Source organism: Myotis myotis, unplaced genomic scaffold (assembly GCF_014108235.1).
Source record: "Myotis myotis isolate mMyoMyo1 unplaced genomic scaffold, mMyoMyo1.p scaffold_m19_p_9, whole genome shotgun sequence".
NCBI lineage: Eukaryota > Metazoa > Chordata > Mammalia > Chiroptera > Vespertilionidae > Myotis > Myotis myotis.
The window spans coordinates 87625459-87647416 of record NW_023416401.1 but is presented as its reverse complement, the minus strand read 5'-3'; the positions used below and the strand labels follow the sequence as shown (position 1 = coordinate 87647416).

Here is a 21958-nt window from a genome sequence, read left to right as displayed (position 1 = left end):
AGGGGAGGGAAGAAGGGAGACCAGTGAGATCCAGGCACAGACCCTCAGAGGTGAACTCGATGCAAACTGGATACCAGGCAGGGGCTGAGGGGAAGGTTGGACAGTGGTGGGCCGGGTACCGGGTCTCAGGCTGAGGTAGGGCTAGAAGCAAACAGAGCCCAAAGGGGGAGGAATTCTCCAGCTCACACAATTTCACTTATTCATTTAACAAATGAATGTGCAGCCACAGTGGCTGCCGGGCCCTAAGTTCAAGGTACTGTGGGTGCATGGCCACCAAGAACAGCACCCGCCTGGGCCCCCAGAGTGACTCATTTCCAGTCGGGGAGGCAAGACAATAAAGAAAGCATGAATAACTCAGTCATTCCAGATGGTGGGAGGAGTTAAAGAAAATAAAACAAGTGTGTGGGAATGAGCAGGGCAGTGACCTTAGCTATCTGTGCTGGTCTCTGGGAGGAAGTGGCACCTGAGTGGCACCTGGAGGAGGGCCAGCTAAGTACTGATGAAGGTAGTGGGGGAGGAATCAGGGTAGGAGGGAATTCTAGGCAGAGGGAATGGCAAGAGCAACGATAAAGGTGACCAGTTGGAGAGACAGACACCTGAGGGGTCAGAGTGGAGTACATGGGACAGAGCATCTAAGGGCTGGCGGATCCCTCCGGGGAGCCTTCACAGACCAGCGCACCATCCACACTCCCCTAGCTGCTTCCATCGTGGTCAGAATCCCACGGTCCCGCTCAGACTGCCAGTGCGGAGCGGGGAGGGCCAGCCTGGATTCTTTCCTCCGCACCCCCGTGGCGCCGGGCACCCCGGGGGCACTCAGTAAATATTTGTAGAGCGCTCCAGAAGGAATGAATGAACCCATTGGGCGCAGCTGGGGGGGAGGGCGGGGCCGAGGGCAGGTGGGAGGCCGCGGGCGCGGGAGGGGCCCCTGGAAGCCCGTCCTCCTCCACCTCCTCCTCCTCTCAGGCCCCAGCGCGTACCACTCTGGGGCTCCCGAGGCGGCTTCTCGAGCGATCAAGGGTACGCAGGCCCTGGAGAGCGACCTGGGGCCCCTGCTCTCGGCGCTGGAGTTGGAAAGAGGGTGGTTCGCCACCGCCCGAGGGCTAGAGCGCAAGAGGAGCGGGAAAAGGAGCGCTCGCCTGCCGCCTCCCCGGCGCTCACTCACCCGGCTCCTAGGGTTGCTGGCTGCTCCTCCCACCCGCGCCCGCCTCCTTGCTCGCTCCTCGCTCGAGCCGGTTTCCAAGCCGTTCGGTGCGCCCGGGCGAGTGCGGGGCGAGGGGCCCCAGGGCCAGCACCGAGCCGGGGGGAGGGGATCCGGGCAGAGAACAGGGGGGCAGGGAGGGGCCATGTCCGGCGCGGGCGCCGCGGGACCCGTCTGCTGCAAGTGACCGAGCAGCGTGGACCGCCGCCTGCTCCCCTCCGCCACCTGGGGCGGCGCGGGCCCCGGTGCCGGGTGCCCGGAGCCCCGGTCGCGCGTAGAGCCGGCGCGATGCACGTGCGCTCGCTGCGCGCCGCGGCGCCTCACAGCTTCGTGGCGCTCTGGGCGCCCCTGTTCTTGCTGCGCTCCGCCCTGGCCGACTTCAGCCTGGACAACGAGGTGCACTCCAGCTTCATCCACCGGAGCCTCCGCAGCCAGGAGCGGCGGGAGATGCAGCGCGAGATCCTCTCCATCTTGGGCTTGCCCCATCGCCCGCGCCCCCACCTTCAGGGCAAGCACAACTCGGCGCCCATGTTCATGCTGGACCTATACAATGCCATGGCGGTGGAGGAGGGCGGCGGGCCCGACGGCCAGGGCTTCTCCTATCCCTACAAGGCGGTCTTCAGCACACAGGGCCCCCCTCTAGCCAGCCTGCAAGATAGCCACTTCCTCACCGACGCCGACATGGTCATGAGCTTCGTCAACCTAGGTGAGTGAGAGCAGGACGGTCAGAAGGCGTTTTGGGACTGGGAGGAGAGGGGGTCACTTCTTACATCCACCCCACCCATCTTTCCACTCTTGGCCTTTTGCAAATCGAGGTTCCTGGCCAAGGTTCTCCTACCCCAGCGTCCTTGTGGACCCCACGCTGTGCGCGCCAGGTGGGGCGAGCCAGGCTCTTTTGGCCTGTGGGAGTTTTGGGGGAGAGACGCACTGGTCCGAAGGCCCCTCCGGGTTAAGTTGGCGGCCGTACCTCTGGGGCTGGAGGCGCCAGGCGGGCCGCGGCGCAGTTCAAAGCGCGGGGCTCGGTCATGTGAGCTGTGCCGGGCCGGCGCGTCCCGCGCTACCTGGATTTAAAGGGCCCTGCTCAGCGAAGCTGCCCTCCCGCCCTCTCTGGGCCCCTTTCAGCCCTGCCTGGCCCTGGCATCGCGGGCGTCGCGCCCCCTTCCTCGCCTTGGCAAGTCCTACCCTACCTGTCCGCTCGCGGTGCGCCCGCCCTAGCACGCTGCGCGCCCTGAGCGCCTCGGGGCCCTTCTCCCCGCCGCCAGGCGCTCCCTCGCTTTCAGTTCTGGCTGGAGCTGGGGAAGAAACGTTGCCATTGCGAGCTTTCTATTTTAAATATTTAATGATAGGTCCCGGGCGGGCAGAATCCATTTTCAGCGTTTATCACATGTGGTGTGCAAACCACGGCTTTTGGCGATTGGATGGCGCGGGATCTCCGAGCAGACGCTGCCCGGGGCGGCTGGGGGACCCGGCTCCGGACTGGAGCCCTAGGGCCCGGGAGACCCGAGGCTGGAGCTGAGGCTGCGGCGGGGCGCCGCCTCCTCCATCTGTGCACGCACACTCCCCAGACTTGCTCAAACTCACCCCCGGCAGCGCTCTGTAGGGCTGATGATCAAATATTTGGTTTCCGAGATAACACGCCCCGAGAGCGCTGTTTCCTGAGCCGCTTTCATTCTACACGTGTAACTTGCTGTGAAAATCCGAACCGAGTCAAGACAGCAAACTCACGCCCAGGGGCGCTGTGTCAACATGGAAATAATGATACTCAAGCCCCCCGCCGGGCACTGGGGGCGTGGATGGAGGGCTCAGGAAAGCCCGGTTCAACCTTAATGCTTCCCCCTTTAGATAAGTCCCCGGGGTTCCCGGAATACCATTGTCTGTCCTAAATAACAGCCAAAAGTCAAATAGTGAAACGAGTCTCGGCCAGCAAGGGGTGGGAGGTTTGGATGCCAAAATAATTTCAAGAAAGTTTAAATTCTATTAGGCATCCTGTTAGAATGCGGCAGCTGCATATGTCCTAATTTAAGACAACCTCCAAGATGTATGAGGTGGAAAAAAGCAAGGTGCAGATCAGTGGGGTTACATAATGTGCTTGTATATCATCCCTTCCCACTGGAAGAAGACGCCAGGAACTAGTAATGGATTTTACTGGGGGGGTGGGCAAGACTGGGGCTGGGGCTTAGGGAGCATGGGCTGAGGTTTGATCTTTCATTGTCTGCACTTGTGTCTGTGTGATTTTTAAAAAATGTGTATTTATGACCTATACCAGAAACTAAAGAAGAATTTCCAAATACAAGTAAATAAGTAAATGAAAGCAGAGCTCTGTAGCTGTTCTGAGGTTGGGGTTAACCAGGCTCCTTGCTCTGGCTGGGATTTATGGCATCCCATTCTGTGTTCTGTTGGGTACCCGTGACTCCCAGTGAATACAGCAGGTCCCAGTGGCTGCCTTCAGAGCCTGGCTAAGGTCATTAAAAAGGTATTTGTAAGCCCTGGCTTTGCAAATGCCATGCAAAAAGAACTCAGTTAGCAGGGCCAGACCTGGGCACCCCACCCCCTCCATTGGAGAAGGACTAGGTTGCCAACTGGGTGCCCCTGGGGATCTTGGGGCAGGGCTGTTCGCTCCCCTTGAAGGTGGGAGCGTGCTGGAGCTTGTTTGGGAAGGCCAGGCCTGGGTGGTTTTCCTCCTCTGCTTGTACACACACCTTTCAACCCCCTTAGTCCCATTTCTTTCATCTTGAAAGGACAAAGACCGGCTTGTCTGAGCCTCCTAATCGCCGGGCGGCTTTGGGGTTTGTGGGACAGTCCTGACTTTCTCAGGCCCTGCTTTCGGGAACATCACTCCAGATTAGATGGCAGCGTCGCTTTTTAACAGGGCGCACTGACCTTGTTTTCTTTCTCTCTCTGTCCCTAAAACTTGAGGACATTAGTTGGGTGAAGACCCGGACTGCAGTTTGGCAAGACTCTTCTGTCCACGCTTCTAAGGTTGACCTATTTCTGCTCAGCACAGGAATAAACTGCCCTTCCATTCTGTTGTGGTCCTGGAATTCCTCCCCAGGAGCCGCTTGGGGGTGGTAGTGGGGTTGGGGGTGGGGGTGAGGGTGGAGGGGGCAGCATGTAGGAAACGTGCCAGGAAGCTGGGTTTGCTGAGAAAGCACATGATTTCCCTTGGATTGCAAATCATATTGATCAGTAACCTACAGAGTTTTCTAAAGGTGTGTTTAGTCTCACACTTCACCTCAGAGTGAGAAAATGTCACATCCATATCAAACCTCTGCTGGTTACCATGCAGGGGACCTGGGGGGCTTGGGAGGCCCTTGGTGGAGATGGTGAGGGGAGGCTGGCTCTTCACCACCCTCCTCCCTGCACTGATCCCTTGCTGTCCTGCAGGGCCCCGGAGACCTCTGCCTGAATTCTGAAGGCTTTTGCAGACCTGGTGCATTTGTTCTTCCTTCTCTCTGTAGCCAAACTGGCTTTTGTTCCTATAAGTCCTCGGAATTCAAGCTCTTTGCCAGGCTGATTGGGATCTAAACTAGAGAGGGAACTAGAGGAGAATTTATGACAAAACCAGGTGCTAAGAATGAGGACTTCAGACCGCACCTTATGACAAAGACCAGCCTGAACAATAAAGCCCAGTGCGATGCTGGTTGAGCCCGACGGACTGAGACTCCAATCTTCCCAACCTGGGCCCCTTAAGTTCAAAGGCGAGATTTGTAAACTGGTTTGGATTAACAAGCCCCCAGCCCCTCTGTGTAGACTTAATTTTTGGAATTCAAAACAGGCTACCCTCTCTTAAATAGTCCCCAGGCAATGTGAACTCTCTAGACAAATCCCCAGATATCTTGGCCCCTCCCCCAGCCCCTTTCTTTCTGGAATCTTCTAAAGAAGCCGGCTGGCATGAGGGGTGTGCAATGCATGTTTATCTCTGGTTCCAGCCTATGAAGCAACCAACTTCGTTTAATCTTTGAAGCTAAGTTAAAAAAAAAAAGAGAGAAAGTTGGAAACCTATCATTATTGGACCCCATGTATAAAAGTGGCTTTTGTGAATGCAGCCGAAGAGCAGCAAGAGGCCTTGCTGTTTGACTTTTCCTTTGTACCATCTGGCTATCCTTTTTGTTGACAAGTGTTTGGCATTAAGATCTCTCCTTTTGCCCCTTAAGAACAGGCCCTACCACTGTAGAGTATTAGAAAAAGATTCTGTTACAGTTTAAAAATTTCCTTCAGGGAGTGCTCCGGGAAGGGAGCAGGCTGCAGGCGGTGCAGCTGTAACCTGGCTTGTGTTAAGATTTGGAAGGGGCTGTTCCACATTCCAGCACTCGGAGCTCCGGCCCTCACTGGGAAGCAGCCAGAGGTTAATATAGATGTCACCCAGGCTTTCCCTTCCTTCATTCTTTCTTTCTGCAGAGAGTCTTCACTCGAGGAGTGCACCAACAGCTGTGTTTTTAGTAACCCTTTCAAAATCACTTCTTTTAAACCTCATTTTCCTGCTTCTATAAATCAAAAATCTTTCCCCCCCTCCCTTCTCCCTAGGATATATGTGACCCAGATTTGAACTTTTTTTGATCTTTGTATTTCTCTTCTGGAACCGAAGCAGGTTAAGGCAGAGCCCTGGATGCCAGCTTGGTGGCTATTTTTAGTTTTTATTCCAGGCTTGTCATTCGGTCGGGGAGTGGCCCGTGGAAGGGGTAAAGGAGGTGGCCCTAGATACAAACGGATTCCCGGGCAGCCCAGGGACGATGCTCTGAGTGCACGGAGAAGAAACTGCTTCTGGGATGCAGCTCCTGCGAGCCCCAGCTCGGGGCCTTCTGTCGGGGAGCAGGCGCTCAGCCTCCGCTGAGATAAACACAGCTGGCGCTCGGGCCCTGACCACCGGCATGCCTGCGCCGTGAGCGCGCATCACATGGCCGTGAACTCAGAGACAAGTGATGACTTCATTCCAGGGAGAGTCCATCTGAGTTGATTGATCACCCCTATTACTTTAATTTTCTCCCCCTATTGGGTAAGGTCATTTTTGGCCCATGGCAAGAATCAGAGTGTCCTGACACTCCCCAGCCCCAACCCTTCCCCAGCCTGCCCATCCGTTTAACCAGCTGCGTATTTTGAATGGAGAGTCCTTTGCACCACATGTCTTGCCATGTTCACTTTTTCACAGTCACTCTTCGGACCTGGCTGGGGGCTGTTTTTGTGGCGAGTCGCTGCCACGCTTCTGCTTAATGCATTCTGGCAGTGTCACCGGGGTTAGGGCACAGGCAGGGATGTGTGGGACCTGTCATGTATTGTCAGAAGGAATGTGAGGATTAGCCTTTAAAGTGTGGTGGTGGGAGAGCCCTGCAGCTGTGTACACTTATTATAAAAGATCTAAGTCCCACTGGTAAAATCAATATATTGAATTGCATGACCCTCTGCTTTTAATTAGTTTAAACCAAACGTGCCGGTGTCATTTGCCTCCTCTCGCCTTCATGGGGTGAGGAAATACCAATATTTACATAGAAACTGTTAATGTGTGGTGAAAATGATAACACATTTAGCTTTACACACCCAAATTGCCTCGACTTGATGGATCCCAGATCAGCACGGAGTTGTGGGGTGAGGTCACAGGGCCAGGGAGCAGGGCCGTGGGTGACATCAGGGAGGGCGGCTTAGAGCCTGGATGCCGGATGCAGGTGGGTATGGCTGCCGGTGAAGTGCCTGAGGATGCTAGTCTTTCAAGAAACTAGCCGACTCTTTAATTGTCAGACAGACACGCTGAGAGTCACTCGCGCTGTATCTAAAATCTTTTCCCTTAAGCGTTCTTGCAAAATGGGGAAGCGGGCCCTCGCCTCTCCGGTGGTTCGGAGTCTGTCCTCCCGGCCCGCGGGGTCCCTGGCAGGGCAGCTCAGAGCACAGGCCTTCATTTATATGCGAGCTCCAGATGCCTGGCTCCCCAGTTGCAGGAACAGGTTATAGGAAGGGTTCCCGCACCGCACACCATCCCACGCCCGACTGCGGGGATTACGTGAACCGCCCAGTACGAGCCGTGTGCTCAGCTCCACATTCTGGGTTTTGCAGCAAATGGCATTTGACAAATAATATCGGACAAATATGTGATTCGGTATTTCTTAATATGGAACAGATATTTCATAGCTAACCTTCACCAGTGAAAAATTGCACGGACCCAGTGGAAAATGGCAGCGCGGGTGAATACCAGGGCTGAGCCTGTGCTATCCGCTCCCCAGCGGGCGTGTTGATGATTGGGGGGACGTGGGGAGCGAAGGGAGTTTGACACTTACTTATGTGAAACCCCGAGTAGCATGTGCGATGCCGTCCTTTCAACATTTGCGTTGGAAGGCATTGTGGGGAGCCGCGCAAAGCCTTTGCTGATCCGAGTGGAGTGGATTGAATTAATGACAACTCAGAGAGCACCAGTTTTAGGGTAATTGCTTTATTGTTTTGGAGCCAGGGTGCTTATAATCCGGTTCCTGTACAAACATGTTAACGTGTGTTAATGCATTTCCAAACCAGAGCCTCTCAGCACAACCCTGCTTTTCATTAATTGATGTCGGTAGCATGGTACAGTATTTCAAAGGGCTGGCCAAGTCTAAACTGTGTTTCCAATTTCCTTCCTTTCCTGTGTTTGGAATGCCAATGTTAATTTGTTCCCATGCCGGCGCGGGGCTGCCAACTGCGGCTTTCTATAAAGGGCTTCACAGTGAAGGCTTCCAGCCCTTGCTGATGCTTGGGGCTGCCTGGCCAAGTTTCCTGACACTTTGCAGCTAATTCTGTATGATATATGGAGTGGGGGTTGGGGGGCTTTCCTGCCCTGTAACGGAAGTTCTCGGTGACAGCAGAGGGTGTGACTTGGCAAGGGAGAATGGCACGGCATCCACAGTGATTCTCTTTCGACGCAGCTTAAACCCATGTGTCTGTTTCCACTCGGGTTGCATGTTGCCTGTGTGACCTTGAGCAAGTTACTTAACATCTCTGAGTTTGTGTCCTTGTTTTTTGTTTGTTTGTTTTTGTTAATCCTCACCCGAGGATATTTTTCCATTGACTTTTAGAGGGAGTATAAGGGAGAAGGAGAGACACAATGAGAGAAACGTAGATGTGAGAGAGACACATTGATTGATTGGTTGCCTCTTGCATGCGCCCCGACCAGGGCTGGGGATCGAGCCTGCAGCTGAGGTATGTGTGCCCTTGATCAGAATGGAACCCGGGACCCTTCAATCCACAGGCCGACGCTCTATCCATTGAACCAACCAGCTAGGGCCAAATTTCACTTTTTAAGTACTTAATCTTATAACAAATACCGAGATCAAGCCACCCATGTTATCTTAAAGATGTCAAGAGGATGGCCCCAAATGAACGCACGCTTCCCTCCTCTTTCAGGGACCAGTGAGATTTGAATGAGCACATCAAACTTATATGAGGATAAGGAGAATGTAATGCTAGATCTTTCTCTCCATTTTAACGTCGATGGCTATTTAAAATTTTTACTGCTTGGGAAACTGAAACTTGAGTGAGTGCTGACCATAAAGGAACTCTTTGTACTGTCTTGCAACTTTTCTCTAAATCAAAAATTATTCCAAAATAAAAAGCTTTAATTTCAAAAAACCACATTACTGAAGTATTTCTTCCCACCCCTTTCTGGAAAATGGTCAAAGTACAAATTGTCTTTTCCTTCAAGGGAGTGACAAGCCCAAAGCATTCATTAACGGAACAGCACAACTTCCCCACTTTTTATGGCAGCAGGTGCAAGGCTGCCCCTCCCCCAGCTGCGGTCAGGCTGCGACAGCCCTGTATGGGTTCAGTGCCTTTAGAAGCCTCTGGAGACCAGAGGATGCAGAGCCCTCCTCTAGGGCCTGAGAGGAGGGGTGGCCTTTCTCACTCAAGGCTCCCCATAAATTCCCTCCAGCTCCTTCTATATTGTTTGAAAAACTGACTTAGCGAGTATTAGGTTTCCCTGCATCTTTGAGGTCACGTGTTATTCTTTCACATCTTTATCTCCCCAGAGTAGCTTTCAAGTTTCCATCTTTTGTTGTCAGGCTTAATTAAATTTGGCTGTGAATAAAAAATTGCACTGTTTCCAAAATCGAGGACTTGCATGTTTTTAAGCATTGGAGTTAGGCCTGTACTGTCTTGTAACACCAGCCTCTGTCTTGCTTTCATGTAGTTAAAAAAAATAAAAAAATCTAAGCATGTAGCATGACAGGCGGCCTCCGATGGTCCTTTAATGGTCCCCGTGCTCATCTGCCCAGCAGTTTAACACACACACAAAGGCAGGCGAGTTACTCTGTGGTTTCCATGACTTGTGTTTTGGCCTTTGATAAAGGGCTTTTTTCTTGACTGTTTTTACAGACATTGTTACGCGCCTGCCCTAGCACTGCCTCGCAGATTCTCATGGAGAGGAGAGGCCCAAACAGTGGCTGCGTGTGTATGTGAATGAGGTGAAAATGTTCTAAGAAACATTTGCTAAATATTTTTAACTTGCATCCCCACTAATAAATTTTTTAAAATACAATTTACTTTTTAAAATATAATTTACTTAAAAATTTTTTTATTGATTGTAGAGAGTGGGGGGGGAGAGAGAGAGAGAGAGAGAGAGAAACATCAATCTGTTGTTATACTTATTCATGCATTTATTGGTTGATTCTTGTATGTGTCCTGACTAGGGATTGAACTCAAAACCTTGGCTTATCTGGATGATATTCTAACCAACTGAGTTACCCAGCCAGGTCCCCACTAATAAATTTTTAACTGCATACCCTAAATAGGAATAAATCATGTAACTATTGGTTTAGGATAGCTTGTACTATATAAAACAAAGATTGAAACAGAAATTTAACTAGGAGGCACTAAGGATAAAAACAATCCAAAATTATTTTTTAATTGAATTTATTGGGGTGACCCTACTTAACAAAATTATACATAATTCTACAACACCTCATGTATACACTGTAATTGTGTGTTCACCACCCCAAGTCAAATCTCCATCCATCACCATTTTTCCCCTCCTACCCAGCAATCCAAAATTCTCATGTTACCTAATATACATTTTAACTAACTGATCATGAACACAAATATTTTGATTTTGGTTAATGAGACAAATTTAACTAATTTTGCTATCACTAAAATTTTCAGTGTGATGTAATTTGATCTTCATGGTTCAGCAGTTTGGGATCCGTGAGCTAAAGGTCTGGTCCCAAGTTTTGATCATTTTAATCCTTCATTTGTCTAGTCAACATAAATAGATGTATTATGTTGTAATAAAGAACCCCACCATCTCAGGAGTTTAAAACTTACTAGGTTTGTTGTTCTCTTATATTAAGTTATGGCTCCAAGCTTCCCAGGTTGGTGGAGCTGTCACTCTTTTGAATGTCACTCTGCTGTGCCAGAGGAAAAAGATTATGTGAGTTGTGCCTGGGGTTTTAAAATCTCCACCAGCAAGTGACCTAACACTTGTGCTCTCATTTCATTGGTCAGAGCTAGTCACATGGTCAAACCTGACCCAAGGTGAGTAGGAGGTTACAGTTCCAGCCCTTGCTTGGAGAGGGGAGCACCTGGGAAATGGCACTAGTGACCGCCACCCATCACAGGCGAAGGCTGCCTCACTGGATAAAGAGGTGGGCATGAACAAGTGAGTTGTTGGCTGCGTTACCGAGAGAAGATCCTTATCTTTAATCTCATCCGCCAGGTATGCAGATTGTTGTTGAGGCTCAGCTAGTGCATTTCCCTCCTCCCTGATGTCCGTCAGTTGTTGAAATCTGCTTAGTTGTAGTTGTAATGTGTCCCCCCCTGTATCCCGATAGATCCCTCTTGCCCTCCCAAGTGCCTGCACCCCATTTTGGAGACCATTGTTTGGAGAAGCCTCCGCGTCACTGAGGTATTCACGTGGTTCAGCAAGAATAACCACTTCTCTCCAGTCGCACTTGTAAAATGACTCACCTCTTGAGGATTTGTCTTTCAGCAAAAGCAAGCTTTAGCTTTAGTTCGCGGGGTTCACTACCCAGAGGACTACGGAGCCGGACTCTGGTCCGGGCCGGAGAGGTGCTGGGCCCGGCTGGCGCGAATGTGGCCAAAGCCTCGCCCTGAATGGGAGGGCTGCGCTTCTTCCTGGGGCTCAGAGGTGCTCCTGGTCCAGGCGGGACGTGCAGGGCTGAATCTAGAGCCTGAATGCAGAGGCTCCTTCATCATCTGAATGCCTCGCGGGAGTAAGTCCCAGTGGTAAAGTGGGAGGGTTGAGTTGAGACCTTTCTGTAGTAGTAACGGTGGGTGGGTTGGCCTTTGACCCCAGCTCTTGCTGAAAGAAGAAAGGCATCGCTCTCTCCTCCTGCCCCGGGGGCTATGCGAATGTGGGGGGGCCATAGGAGAGTAGTCTTGAGACCCAAACAGACGCTGAGCCCTTGATCTCAACTTTGTGGTTTGGAGCTCTGAAGAGTAAGAGAAAGATGAGCAGGTCAGACCTTTCCGTTTCGTTAACCGCCTGCTTCTGATAACCGCCCTCTCCTCGGTCTCTGGGGCTTAAACATCATGGTCAGGACAGAGGGCCCCGAGTGCCATGGACTGGGGCTCCCACACGGGGAAATTCCAGAGGCAGCCAGAGATGGATATTTTAACAGCCAGACCTCAAGACACTGTGCCACCTGTACCAGAATAAGTATTGCATGTTGTTTGTAATAGCACAAACTCGCCAACAGTCAGGGGATTGGAGAAATAAATTTGTAGTAAATTCACTTCTCCATTTGTAATAAACTGGAAGGGAATGCAAGGACTTTTTTTTAATGTATTAACATAGACTCAGAGTGTCCAGGGAGAAAGCAATTTGCAGAAGGATGTTTAGGGTCTGAACACACACACACACACACACACACACACACACACACACACACGGGGCCCCACATAATACTGGGTATGGTTTTGTGGGTTCATACAGATGAACCCATGGAAACATGTGCAGCAGGACTCACCCCAGCTGCCTGCAGGAGGCAGGAAAGGGATGGGGTGGGGGAGACATTTGAAATAAACTCCGACTGTTCCTGTCAAGTTCTCTGTAACAACAAGAAGCCCCTGGGAAGTGCAGGGTAGGAGCCTGGACAAGAACATCAGTGGAAAGCTGGGGCAATCCTAAAAATTCCAGATTTGGTTCATAGTGACGCGCCGGTGTTAATATCTTAGCTTTGGCGAGGCTCCCCCGGGTACGCTGGGGAGAACTGGGCAAGAGTGAACTCTGTACTATCTTTGCAGTTTTTCTGTAAATCTGAAGTTATTCTAAAATAAGGCTTATTTAGAAGAAAGGAAAAAAGCACCCACTCTTAGGAACTTTGGTCCACTCTTAGCTGTGGTACGGGCTGTTTGTGACAGTTTTCTCTGTTCTTTGTGATGACATTTCCCAAGTCCCCCACGAACCAGACAACCTCCTGCTGGGGGGAGGTGGCTGTCGGTGGTGCCCTGCTTCTGGGCTGGGATCCCAGTGCAGTCCTAGAGTGTGTTCAGGGTGCTGTACCCCAAAGGCCAGTCACATACCAGTCCCCAGCCGGCCAGCCCGCTCCACAGCGCCCTGAGACCTTTAAAACCCCACTTCTGTTCAGAAGAAGCCCCGTACAAAGCAGTCATTGGTTTATGGGCATGAAAGGGGGCCGGGGGTCGCTGTAGGCCTTTCAGTTTTCCTCTTGGTCCTGAACTTCGTAAAATGCCCCCCACCATCTTCCCCCTTCTCAGGTTCCATTTTCTGCCGGATTTGACCTAACATTTGTTGAGAGAGAAGCCCTTAAAAATGGCAGTGGGGCCTCCAAACCTTCCAGGGCTAGTAAATGTTTATAGGGTAGAGGCCCCAGTTGGTCATTTCCTTTAGGAGGAAACAATAAATGAAGCTACTTGCATATACCTAGTCAAACCCTGAGCACCTCGTTGTCTTAATACAGTATATTGGGGGGAGGGGGTCCAGAAGTCTCTGGGTGTCTTGTGACTCACACCCTAGAGCTTGAAGTGCCCCTTTTAGGTGCCCCTTTTAGGGCCTTCCTGTGTATTTGGGGATGGTAAGCCGCATCCTGGCCTCTGCCCACCAGATGCCAGTGGCGCCCTCCCTCAAGCTGCCAGACAGGGCCAAATGTCGCCCTGGGCGCCCGATCTCCCCCGCAGCCCCTCGTGGAAAACCACTGGTGTAGGGTAACTTCTCTCCAACTCGGAAACTGATTTGAGAGCCTTTGCTCAGACCCACTGGCCCATGGCGGCGAGCGGAGAAAGCAGCGTTTGTAGACTGAGGGGTTGTTTTCCGGTTGAGAGGAAGCGAGATTGCGATCAAAACGTGAGCCCTCTTCTGGGAACAGAGCTCTTCCTGCTGTGGAAACTCCCTGGAGACAAAAATGGAGGCAGATCTAAAGATCGGCATCATCTCCTGGGAATCAAAGCATTTCTACAGCGCTTTCGCCCCAGGACACCAAAAGACTACCAAACACACTCTGAAAACTGGGCCCTCTTTTTTATCCTCCCCCAACCTCCCTTAGGAGGAAATGGGGGAAAAACCCCTCTCTTACCTGCTCCCCTCTCTGGGCAGGTAACTTGTTGGGGTGAAGGGGATGGGTGGGCAGAGAAGCTGCTTAGAGCCGGGGAGCCCGGGCCTGTCCAGCCTGCTGTCTGTTTCTGTACAGTCTGTGTGAGAGAGAGAGTTTTTACATCTTTTTAAGGATGGCAGATAATCAAAAGAAATACATTTCATAACATGTGAAAACGAGATGAAATGCCAGTTTCAGATTCTGCAAAGCTTTATGGAACACGTGCATCGTTTGTGTGGTCTCTGGGCACTTTCACACGTCAAGGACAGGTGAGTTGTCCCAAAGGCTAGAATATTCCGTATGTGGCCCAGCATCGAGGTTGGCCGACCCCTGCTTTCGGCGGCCTAAGCCCTCTACCTGGGGAAGGGGCTTCATCTGCCCCCTTTGCCCCTCTGCAGGGACACGCACATGCCCTCTGTCCTCCTGCATGTCCACAGAAGCTTCCAGTCTGAGGAAACTGATTTAAACAGAAACCTCCTCTGAGACATCTCTGCGCCTGTAACATGGGGTGTGTGCTATGGACCCCGTAGACGCCATGGAGCACTTTGCACGGCTGGCTCTTCCTCAACTGGCTTCGTCCCAGCAGCCCCCACCCATGCTGTGTTTGCAAAACATTCTCCTGAAACATGTCAGGTGGTAGTTAAGACTGGCTCCGGTCAGACCATGTGAGTCTACATCCCACCTCTGCTCCTTGTCAGCTTCGTGGCCTGGGGCAGGTTGGTGAGCTCTGGGTGCCATTTCCTCCTCCGGGTTCATTTCCGTGCCTGCCTCCTGGGCTTCTGGGAGGATCCCCTGTGCAGAGGCAGGAGGAGAGCTGAGCACAGTGCCCGCAGGGCATCAGGCTGCTGGCAGAGACACTGTCACTTGCCAGGCCCAAACGTGGGCCACTGAAGCTGGCCTGCCCATGTGGGTCCCCAGTGCAGCTGTTGGCATCCTGGGGTGGGGGGTGGGACGCGCTGCCCGCTTACTCCGGGACCAGAGCAGGGATTTGGGCCAGGCTGATAGCCCTGCTGACGTGGGAAGCCCGGCTGTGTTGACTGGGCTCGAGACAAAGCAGGAAGCTGGTTTTCTTATTACGAATCCTGCCCTTCTAGAATGCTGCCGCATGCTGCTGAGCATCCGTGTTCATCAACGCAGGGTTTAAGGCAGGGGTGGGCAAACTTTTTGACTCGAGGGCCACAATGGGTTCTTAAACTGGACCGGAGGGCTGGAACAAAAGCATGGATGGAGTGTTTGTGCGAACTAATATAAATTCAAAGTAAACATCATTACATAAAAGGGTACGGTCTTTTATTTCAGTAGTTTTATTCATTTCAAATGGGCCGGATCCGGCCCGCGGGCCATAGTTTGCCCACGGCTGGTTTAAGGAAACAGCCAACCGTCAGGACCTCTGTGTGCCTGGCAGATTAGAGCACAGACAACCCCGCAGATTCAGACACTTGACTGTGGGCTGGTCTACTTTTAAAAACAATCCGTCAGTCACAGTGACTTATTCTCTGTCTCCCTCTTTCCTGAACTCTGATGGTCAGACCTCGTAGGGTAGCATTTCTGACGCCCTGCCCGCCCGCCCCCCCCCCCCCCCCCCGCCCACACTGTTTTCATATGGACAACTGACATTTCCTCATGTTAATCGAGGACCCACCCATGCCAGTCATTCATCAAATAGTGTGATTCCCACATTTGTTTTTATGTGTGAGGAAACAGAGACCCAGGGATGACATGTCACTTGCCCAGTTTTGTGGACATCAGGTCTAGCTTTGAGTCCCAAGTCACTGGTGCGTGACCTCAGGCAAGTCACTGCAGGTACCTAAATGCTCTGGGCCTTGGTCGGTCGGCTCAGGCTGCCGTAACAAAACACCCTCGCTGGGTGGGCTAACCAACAGACATCTATTTCTCGCCCTGGGGGCTGGAAGTCCAAGATCTGGGTCCCAGCAGCCAGTTCCATTTCTCTCCCTGGCTTGCAGACACCTTCTTGCATGTATCCTCACATGGGAGAGAGGGGGGGGGGGGGGCTCTAATCTTCTCCTCTTCTTAAAAGGGCACTAATTCCATCCTGCAGGGTCCACCCTCATGATCTCATCTCAACCCAGGAGTATCTCCCAAAGGCCTCATTTCCCTCTAATGTGGAGTGGTCAGGGCAGCTGGGATTAATGAGATAATGGTAGGGAATTCTCGTAAAGGGAGGTTCCCTTTGAGGCCCCACCTGGCTGCAGAGTCTTTTCTAGGCCCTTCTGTGATCGTGACAATGACTCTTGCCTGATGTCCCGATAGTGTGCCAGTTGCAAATAACTGGGGATGCCCGTAAGTCCCTCCTCAGTCTGGTTTGGGCCTATCCATTTCCTTAAGTAGCTTTGCATTAAAGAATTACGTTTATGTTATTTACTCAGCTCCTATGATAGATTTTGACAAGAGGCCTGGGCGCTTGGAAAAAAAAAAGTGTGATGTGCAGTTGTCCCTTCTGTGGGGGTAGGACAGAAAATGGGGACAGTGAAAATTGCCTTTGACATTCCTTAGGATGCTGTCCTGTTGGGCATAGACACTTCCTGTCTCTGATGATAAGTCCTTGTAGCTGGTTTCTCTTCCAGCATTGGGGCAGATTACTGCTACTTCCACTGCATGTGAGATTAAATAATTGGCTTACATTTAGGGCCCATATTATACCAAAACATTTATCTTTAAGCACTAGCACCACCCTCAGGGACAGGAGATGCTGCTAGATATATACCTCCTAAGGCCTGCTCCCCGCTTCTGTGGAGAGGAATGACGCCTCATTTAGAACTTGTTCTCAGTCACAGAACACCTGCCTAAGCACTAAAAACGTGTCATTCTCTCCCACAGCAAGTCTTCAGGGAGGTGATTCCCAGCTTGGATTAGCATCCCAGTGATACCATCCAGGTATCCCTGACCTTTCCATCTTCCCTCCATCATGCTGAAATTCCTCATGGTTGCAAGGTGGCTGCCATAGCCCCAGACATCACTTCCTCATACAGTCTCACAATTAAGGCAGGAGAAAGGGGAAGGGTCCAATGAACTCTCTATGCTTGACTGTCTCTTGGTTTCCTAGAAGTTCTTTAGAAGACTTCTCCTTAAGTTCCAAACTGGTGCATAAGGCCAGGTCTTGCTGCAAGGAAAGATGGGAAGGTTTGGAACTGTCCTATGGCCACGGGGGTGGGAGGTGGGTGAGGGAAAGTGTGCTGGAAGTGGTTGCTGGGCAGCCACATTCAGATGGTACATTGTTCCTCTCTCTCTTTGTTGTTGTTCTCTACGTGGTCTGTCGCTGGATTTATAGAAGTTATTTGCACGTGTGATTTGGCTCAACTATACGCCCAGATAAACAGAGTCCCTATTCCAGTTTCCAAAGTGTCCAGAGAAGTGTGCCACTGTGAATATGTGAGGAGGTCGGTGGCCCTCTGCAGTCCACGCAGAGACTTTAGTTCCTCTTTAAGCTCAATTCTGTAAGAAGTTACAACTTTAACCCTAACTTTGAAGCATTGGGACTCCAGCCAAGGGCCAGTTGTTTGCTGAAAACAAACTGTATTTTATCTATAGAACCCTCCTGATTGCGTAGATAAGAGGCAGAAGTTCTTGGAAATGACCCGAGCAGGGCAGGATTCATTGTCCCCTGGGAGAAAGCCGCGGCCCGGGTGGGACTTGGTCTGAGTTCTGCTTGTGGGACAGGTGGCTCCTGTTTCCCCGTGGGTAGAGGATGAACAGATCAACATGCTCAAGGCATTTTAAGAATCCGTGTCATTGCTCGCCAAGGGTGGAGAGCTGCTTGGCGGAAAGGCCTGCCCTGGTTGTGCCTTGCAGGTGCACTGACAGCTGGGAGCACTTTCCCAGTGAGCGGTCCTGGGCATGTGGGTTACCTAGGCCTGTTTGCAAGAGACACTCAAGTGGGAGCGTCTGCTTCTCCTTAGGCCTGCTGGTTGGAAGAGATGGTGGGGGCCGGGGGGTGGGGCGGGGGGAAGACGCTGTTTTCAGTGGTTGTTTCTGGGCAGTGTGAGTTTGGTGTGAACCAAAGTACATGTAGCAGAATTCTTTGGTTGTAGGCAAAAGAAATATGTTCAAACTAGTTTAAGGAGGAAAAACAAAAGGGAATCAACGCATTCCAAGCCTTGGGAAAGGACTCATCAGCAACTAGACTGTCCTTAGGGAATCCACGTTATTCTCTCCACATCCCTCAACTCTGTACTGACAGCTTCCCTCTTAGCTCTCTCTTCGCTGGCTCCTCCGCTGCCCTGCTTGTTGGGAGAAAGGTGGCCGTCCACACCCACTTAGTTACACTGGCTGGCTGGTCACAGACTCGCTTTCCCAGCTTCCCTAGCAGGTTGCAATGACCACAGCTGCTGTTCCAACCAGTGAGACACGAGAGGGAGTCTGCTAGGGGTAGAAGGGGGTGGGAGGTGGTTCTGAAAAATATGTTGCTTCCTGGTGAGTGACAGCTGAGCAAACAGAACTCTCTATCCTTTCCCCCTTTCCTGCCTTGACTGGTTCTGTGATGTTTGGAGCCATGGCAGACATCTTGGGACCATGAGGCAGTGAGCCTAAGGGTTAAATGTCAATGTGCGGACAATAACAAAGCAAAAAGGTAGAAGAAACTTGAGTTTTTGATGACATGGTTGAGCTACTGTGCCCAACTAGAGTTCCTGGAGAGAGACTCTTAGGCAGCTCAAATCACACACTCGCTCGTGAGTCAGCTGGGTCGAAGGGAGATCATGCTACATAAACAAGGTTGCTGGAAGTCAGCCTCCGGCCCCTGGTAGCTGGGTTGGGTGGAGGGGCTATACTTACTATTCAATTATAGTTATGTTAGCCATTATAATGATAACTAGAGGCCCAGTGCATGAAATTTGTGCACTTTGGAGGGTTCCCCTCAGCACGGCCTGCACCCTCTCATAGTCCGGGAGCCCTTGGGGGATGTCCAACTGCCAGCTTAGGCCTGCTCCCTGAAACATCCTTAGCGCTGTCCTGCCACCGCCGCTGCGCTCACCAGCCATGAGCCCGGCTTCTGGCTGAGCAGCGCTCTCCCTGTGGGAGTGCACTGACCACCAAGGGGCAGCTCCGGCGTTGAGCATCTGCCCCGTAGGGCTCACTGCGCATCATAGCAAACAGTTATTCTGCCGTTCGGTTGATTTGCATATTAGCCTTTTATTATATAGAACTAGAGGCCCAGTGTGCAAAAATTTGTGCACTCGGGGGGGAGGGGGGAGTCCCTCAGCCCGGCCTGTGCCCTCTCACAGTCTGGGACCCCTCGGGAGATAACGACCTGCTGGCTTAGGCCTGCTCCCGGGTGGCAGAGGGCAGGCCCAATCCCTAGGTGCAGCCCCTGGTCAGGCTCAGAGCAGGGCCGATTGGGGAGTTGGGGCACCGCCCCCTGTCATGCACAGAGCAGGGCGGATCGGGAGGTTGCGATGCCACCCTCAGTCACGCTCAGGGTAGGGCTGATTGGGGGGGTTGGGGCACCGCCCCCTGTCACACTCAAGGCAGGGTCGATGGGCAGGTTGCGGCGCCACCCCCTGTCACACACAGAGCAGGGCCCGTGGGTGGGGGGGTTGGGGCGCCGCACCCTGTCACACACAGATCCGCAGGGCAATCAGGGGGTTGGGGAGCTCCCCCCTATCAGGCACAGAGCAGGGCTTATCAGGGGGTTGGGGTGCCTTCCCCTGTCACGAACAGAGCAGGGAGGATAGGGAGGTTGTGGCCCCGCCCCCTGTCACACACAGAGCCGCAGGGCGATCAGGGAGTTTGGGCGCTCCCCCTGTCACGCTGATCCCGGTGCTGGGAGGCATATTACCCTTTTACTATATAGGATAGAGGCCTGGTGCATGGTTGGGGGTCCCCACTGGGGTGCCTGGCCAGCCTGGATGAGGGGGATGATGGCTGTTTGCAGCTGGTCACACACCCTTCAGGGTGGGGGTCCCCACTGGGGTGCCTGGCCAGTCTGGGTGAGGGGCTGAGGGCTGTTTTCAGGCTGGCAGGTGACTGAAGCTCCCAACTGCTCCTTTTTTTATTTTTTTAATTTTTTATTCTGGGCCAGCTTTAGCTCTGAGGCTCCAGCTCTTAGGCCTCCGCTGCTGAAAGCAGGTTTCTGGCCTTTGTTTACCTTCTGTATTTGAAACAATGTTGCGATCCTGCTGGCTGAAGCCTGGCGACTAAAGCAGGTTTCTGGGGTTTTGTCTAGCTTCTATATTTGTAACATAGTTGCTTAGAGTTGCAGCACAGAGGCCGGCAGCGGCAGGCGGGGAACGTTGGAGTCCTCCGTCACTGAAGCAAGCAAGCCTCATGTTTGCTTCCAGCTGCCTGGCTGCCGGCCGCCATCTTGGCTGGCAGTTAATTTGCATATCACCCTGATTAGCCAATGGGAAGGGTAGCAGTCGTATGCTAATTACCATGTTTCTCTTTTATTAGATAGGATAATAATAATTTCCATGACAACCATTCAGTTGAGGGCTATTATCACATTCCCCTCCCCCCCTCCCCCCTATTTTACAGACCAGAAGATGGAGCACAGAGATGTGAGTAGCTGGCCCAGAGTAGCTGGCCAGAGAGTGTATTTGAATTTGGAGGTTTAGTGATCCTTCCCTCTTAGACTTGATCCTGAACTGCTCCTCAGTGAGAATGGGTTTGGAGCAGGTGAGTAAACAGCCTCTAATGAGGGCAGCGGAAGCCTTCTAAAGGTTTGACAACTGTGTGCTTTGAGCACAACCTCCCATTTCTTTGACTGTCAGTGTTTCTGAACCCAAGATGTCTTAAAATTGATAAGGTGGTGGCGCCTCTCCCTCAAAGGGATTGCACCTGCTATGAAAGAGGAACTGTGGCGACAAAGATGCCTTGGGTAGGACTGGACATGGAGAAAGCCAGCCAAGATTCATCGTTAATAAAACTGTCTATTAAAGCGCACTGTATGTACAAGCCATGCACGAATCAAGAATAGTTAGGGGTTTTTGCAAAGTGCACACATCTGGGTAACCAGTGCCTAGATCAAGAAACAGAGCATGACCAGCTCCCAGAACCCCCTCACCACCTCACCCAAGGGCGACCATTGTCCCATCTTCTAATGGCATAGATCAGTCTCGCCTGTTTTCAACTTTATGTAAGTTTCCCTGTACAGGAATTCTCTTAAATCACTAATCACTTCCAATGATTCAGAAAGATGACCTCATTTAGAACCAGAAGTCTGCTTGCAACTCTACTAGTGACATTCAGCAGGGGACCCAGAATGTAATTTCAAAACAAATCGCTGGCTTGATCTCGGATTCTGCTTCCTCTACCAGAAGCAGGTTCGAAGGACAACAGTGCAATTTTGAGGGTGTTTTGGTAGTTGACCTTGGGAGTTTGAAGTGCAGGTTGTTAAAATGTGAATGTGAAATGAACGAGGCTCTTGGAGACTCTTACTTTGAAAGGGAGACAGGAGCCCGACATGAAGGAAATGCAGAACAGTCTCCTCCTTTGCTGCACCTGCACCGCCAAGGCCTAATGAGTTTAGGTTGATGGAACCCAGACCCCAGGAAGGATTATAAATTCTCATTTGATTTGATTTGCCTCTAAAGTACCTTAAACCAGCTGCGCCTGCCCAGCTGACCGAGGCCACTCTGGCTGCTTTGGGGGGAGGTCTGGGCAGGCACCCTCCTGTCCTTCTCCCCACCCCCTGGCTGCTCCCAGGGCCCCATGAGTGCTAGCCTCTGTCTCCTTAAATCCTCACAATAGCCCAATTGCCTGGGGCCTATTAATGCCCCCATTTTATTGGGGGAGGGGCCTGAACCTCCCAGAGGTGGGTTACCTTGTCCTGAGTCACTGGTGGTAATTGGCAGAGCCTGTGTACAAACCCAGGCTGTAGGTCCTCCCCCCCCACTCCCCCCTCCCCCTGCCCTGTCCCTCTCTGCCCAATTGTTACTACTTCTGGAGCTGAGTGAGGCCAAGACGGAGTTTTGTCCTCCTGAGGGAGCCTGTAGGGTATGTTTCCAAAGTCTCTTCACTAAGGTGCTTGAGAACCTGCCCGGTGCCAGGCAGGGGGAGTGTGGTCGATTGTGTGGTGGAGAACACAGCAATAGTCACCATCATTCTGGACCTTCTGTGTACCAGCACGCCCCAGGCCTCCTCGATGCTGGCATTCTCAAGGTGGGGTTCCGGACTGGCCCCACCCTCCTGAATTGGAAATGCGGGGAGACAACCCACCAAAGTCAGCATTGTTATCTTCCTCCTCCCGTTTACAGATGAGAGGAACTCGTTAGCACCATGG

The 21958-nt window shown here is 52.0% G+C and overlaps 1 protein-coding gene across 2 annotated transcripts in view; it reads left to right on the top strand.

Moving 5' to 3' along the window:
* The first annotated feature begins 952 nt into the window (after positions 1-952).
* The window catches only part of BMP7 (bone morphogenetic protein 7), a 76680-nt gene continuing 55674 nt past the window's right edge, over positions 953-21958 (top strand). The window contains exon 1 of one of the 2 annotated variants that reach the window (XM_036322820.1): positions 953-1904. In XM_036322820.1, the coding sequence (XP_036178713.1) occupies positions 1487-1904 (418 nt within the window). In that variant the 5' untranslated portion in view covers positions 953-1486. The remainder of the gene's footprint in view (positions 1905-21958) is intronic. The other variant, XM_036322819.1, reaches the window with a different exon arrangement.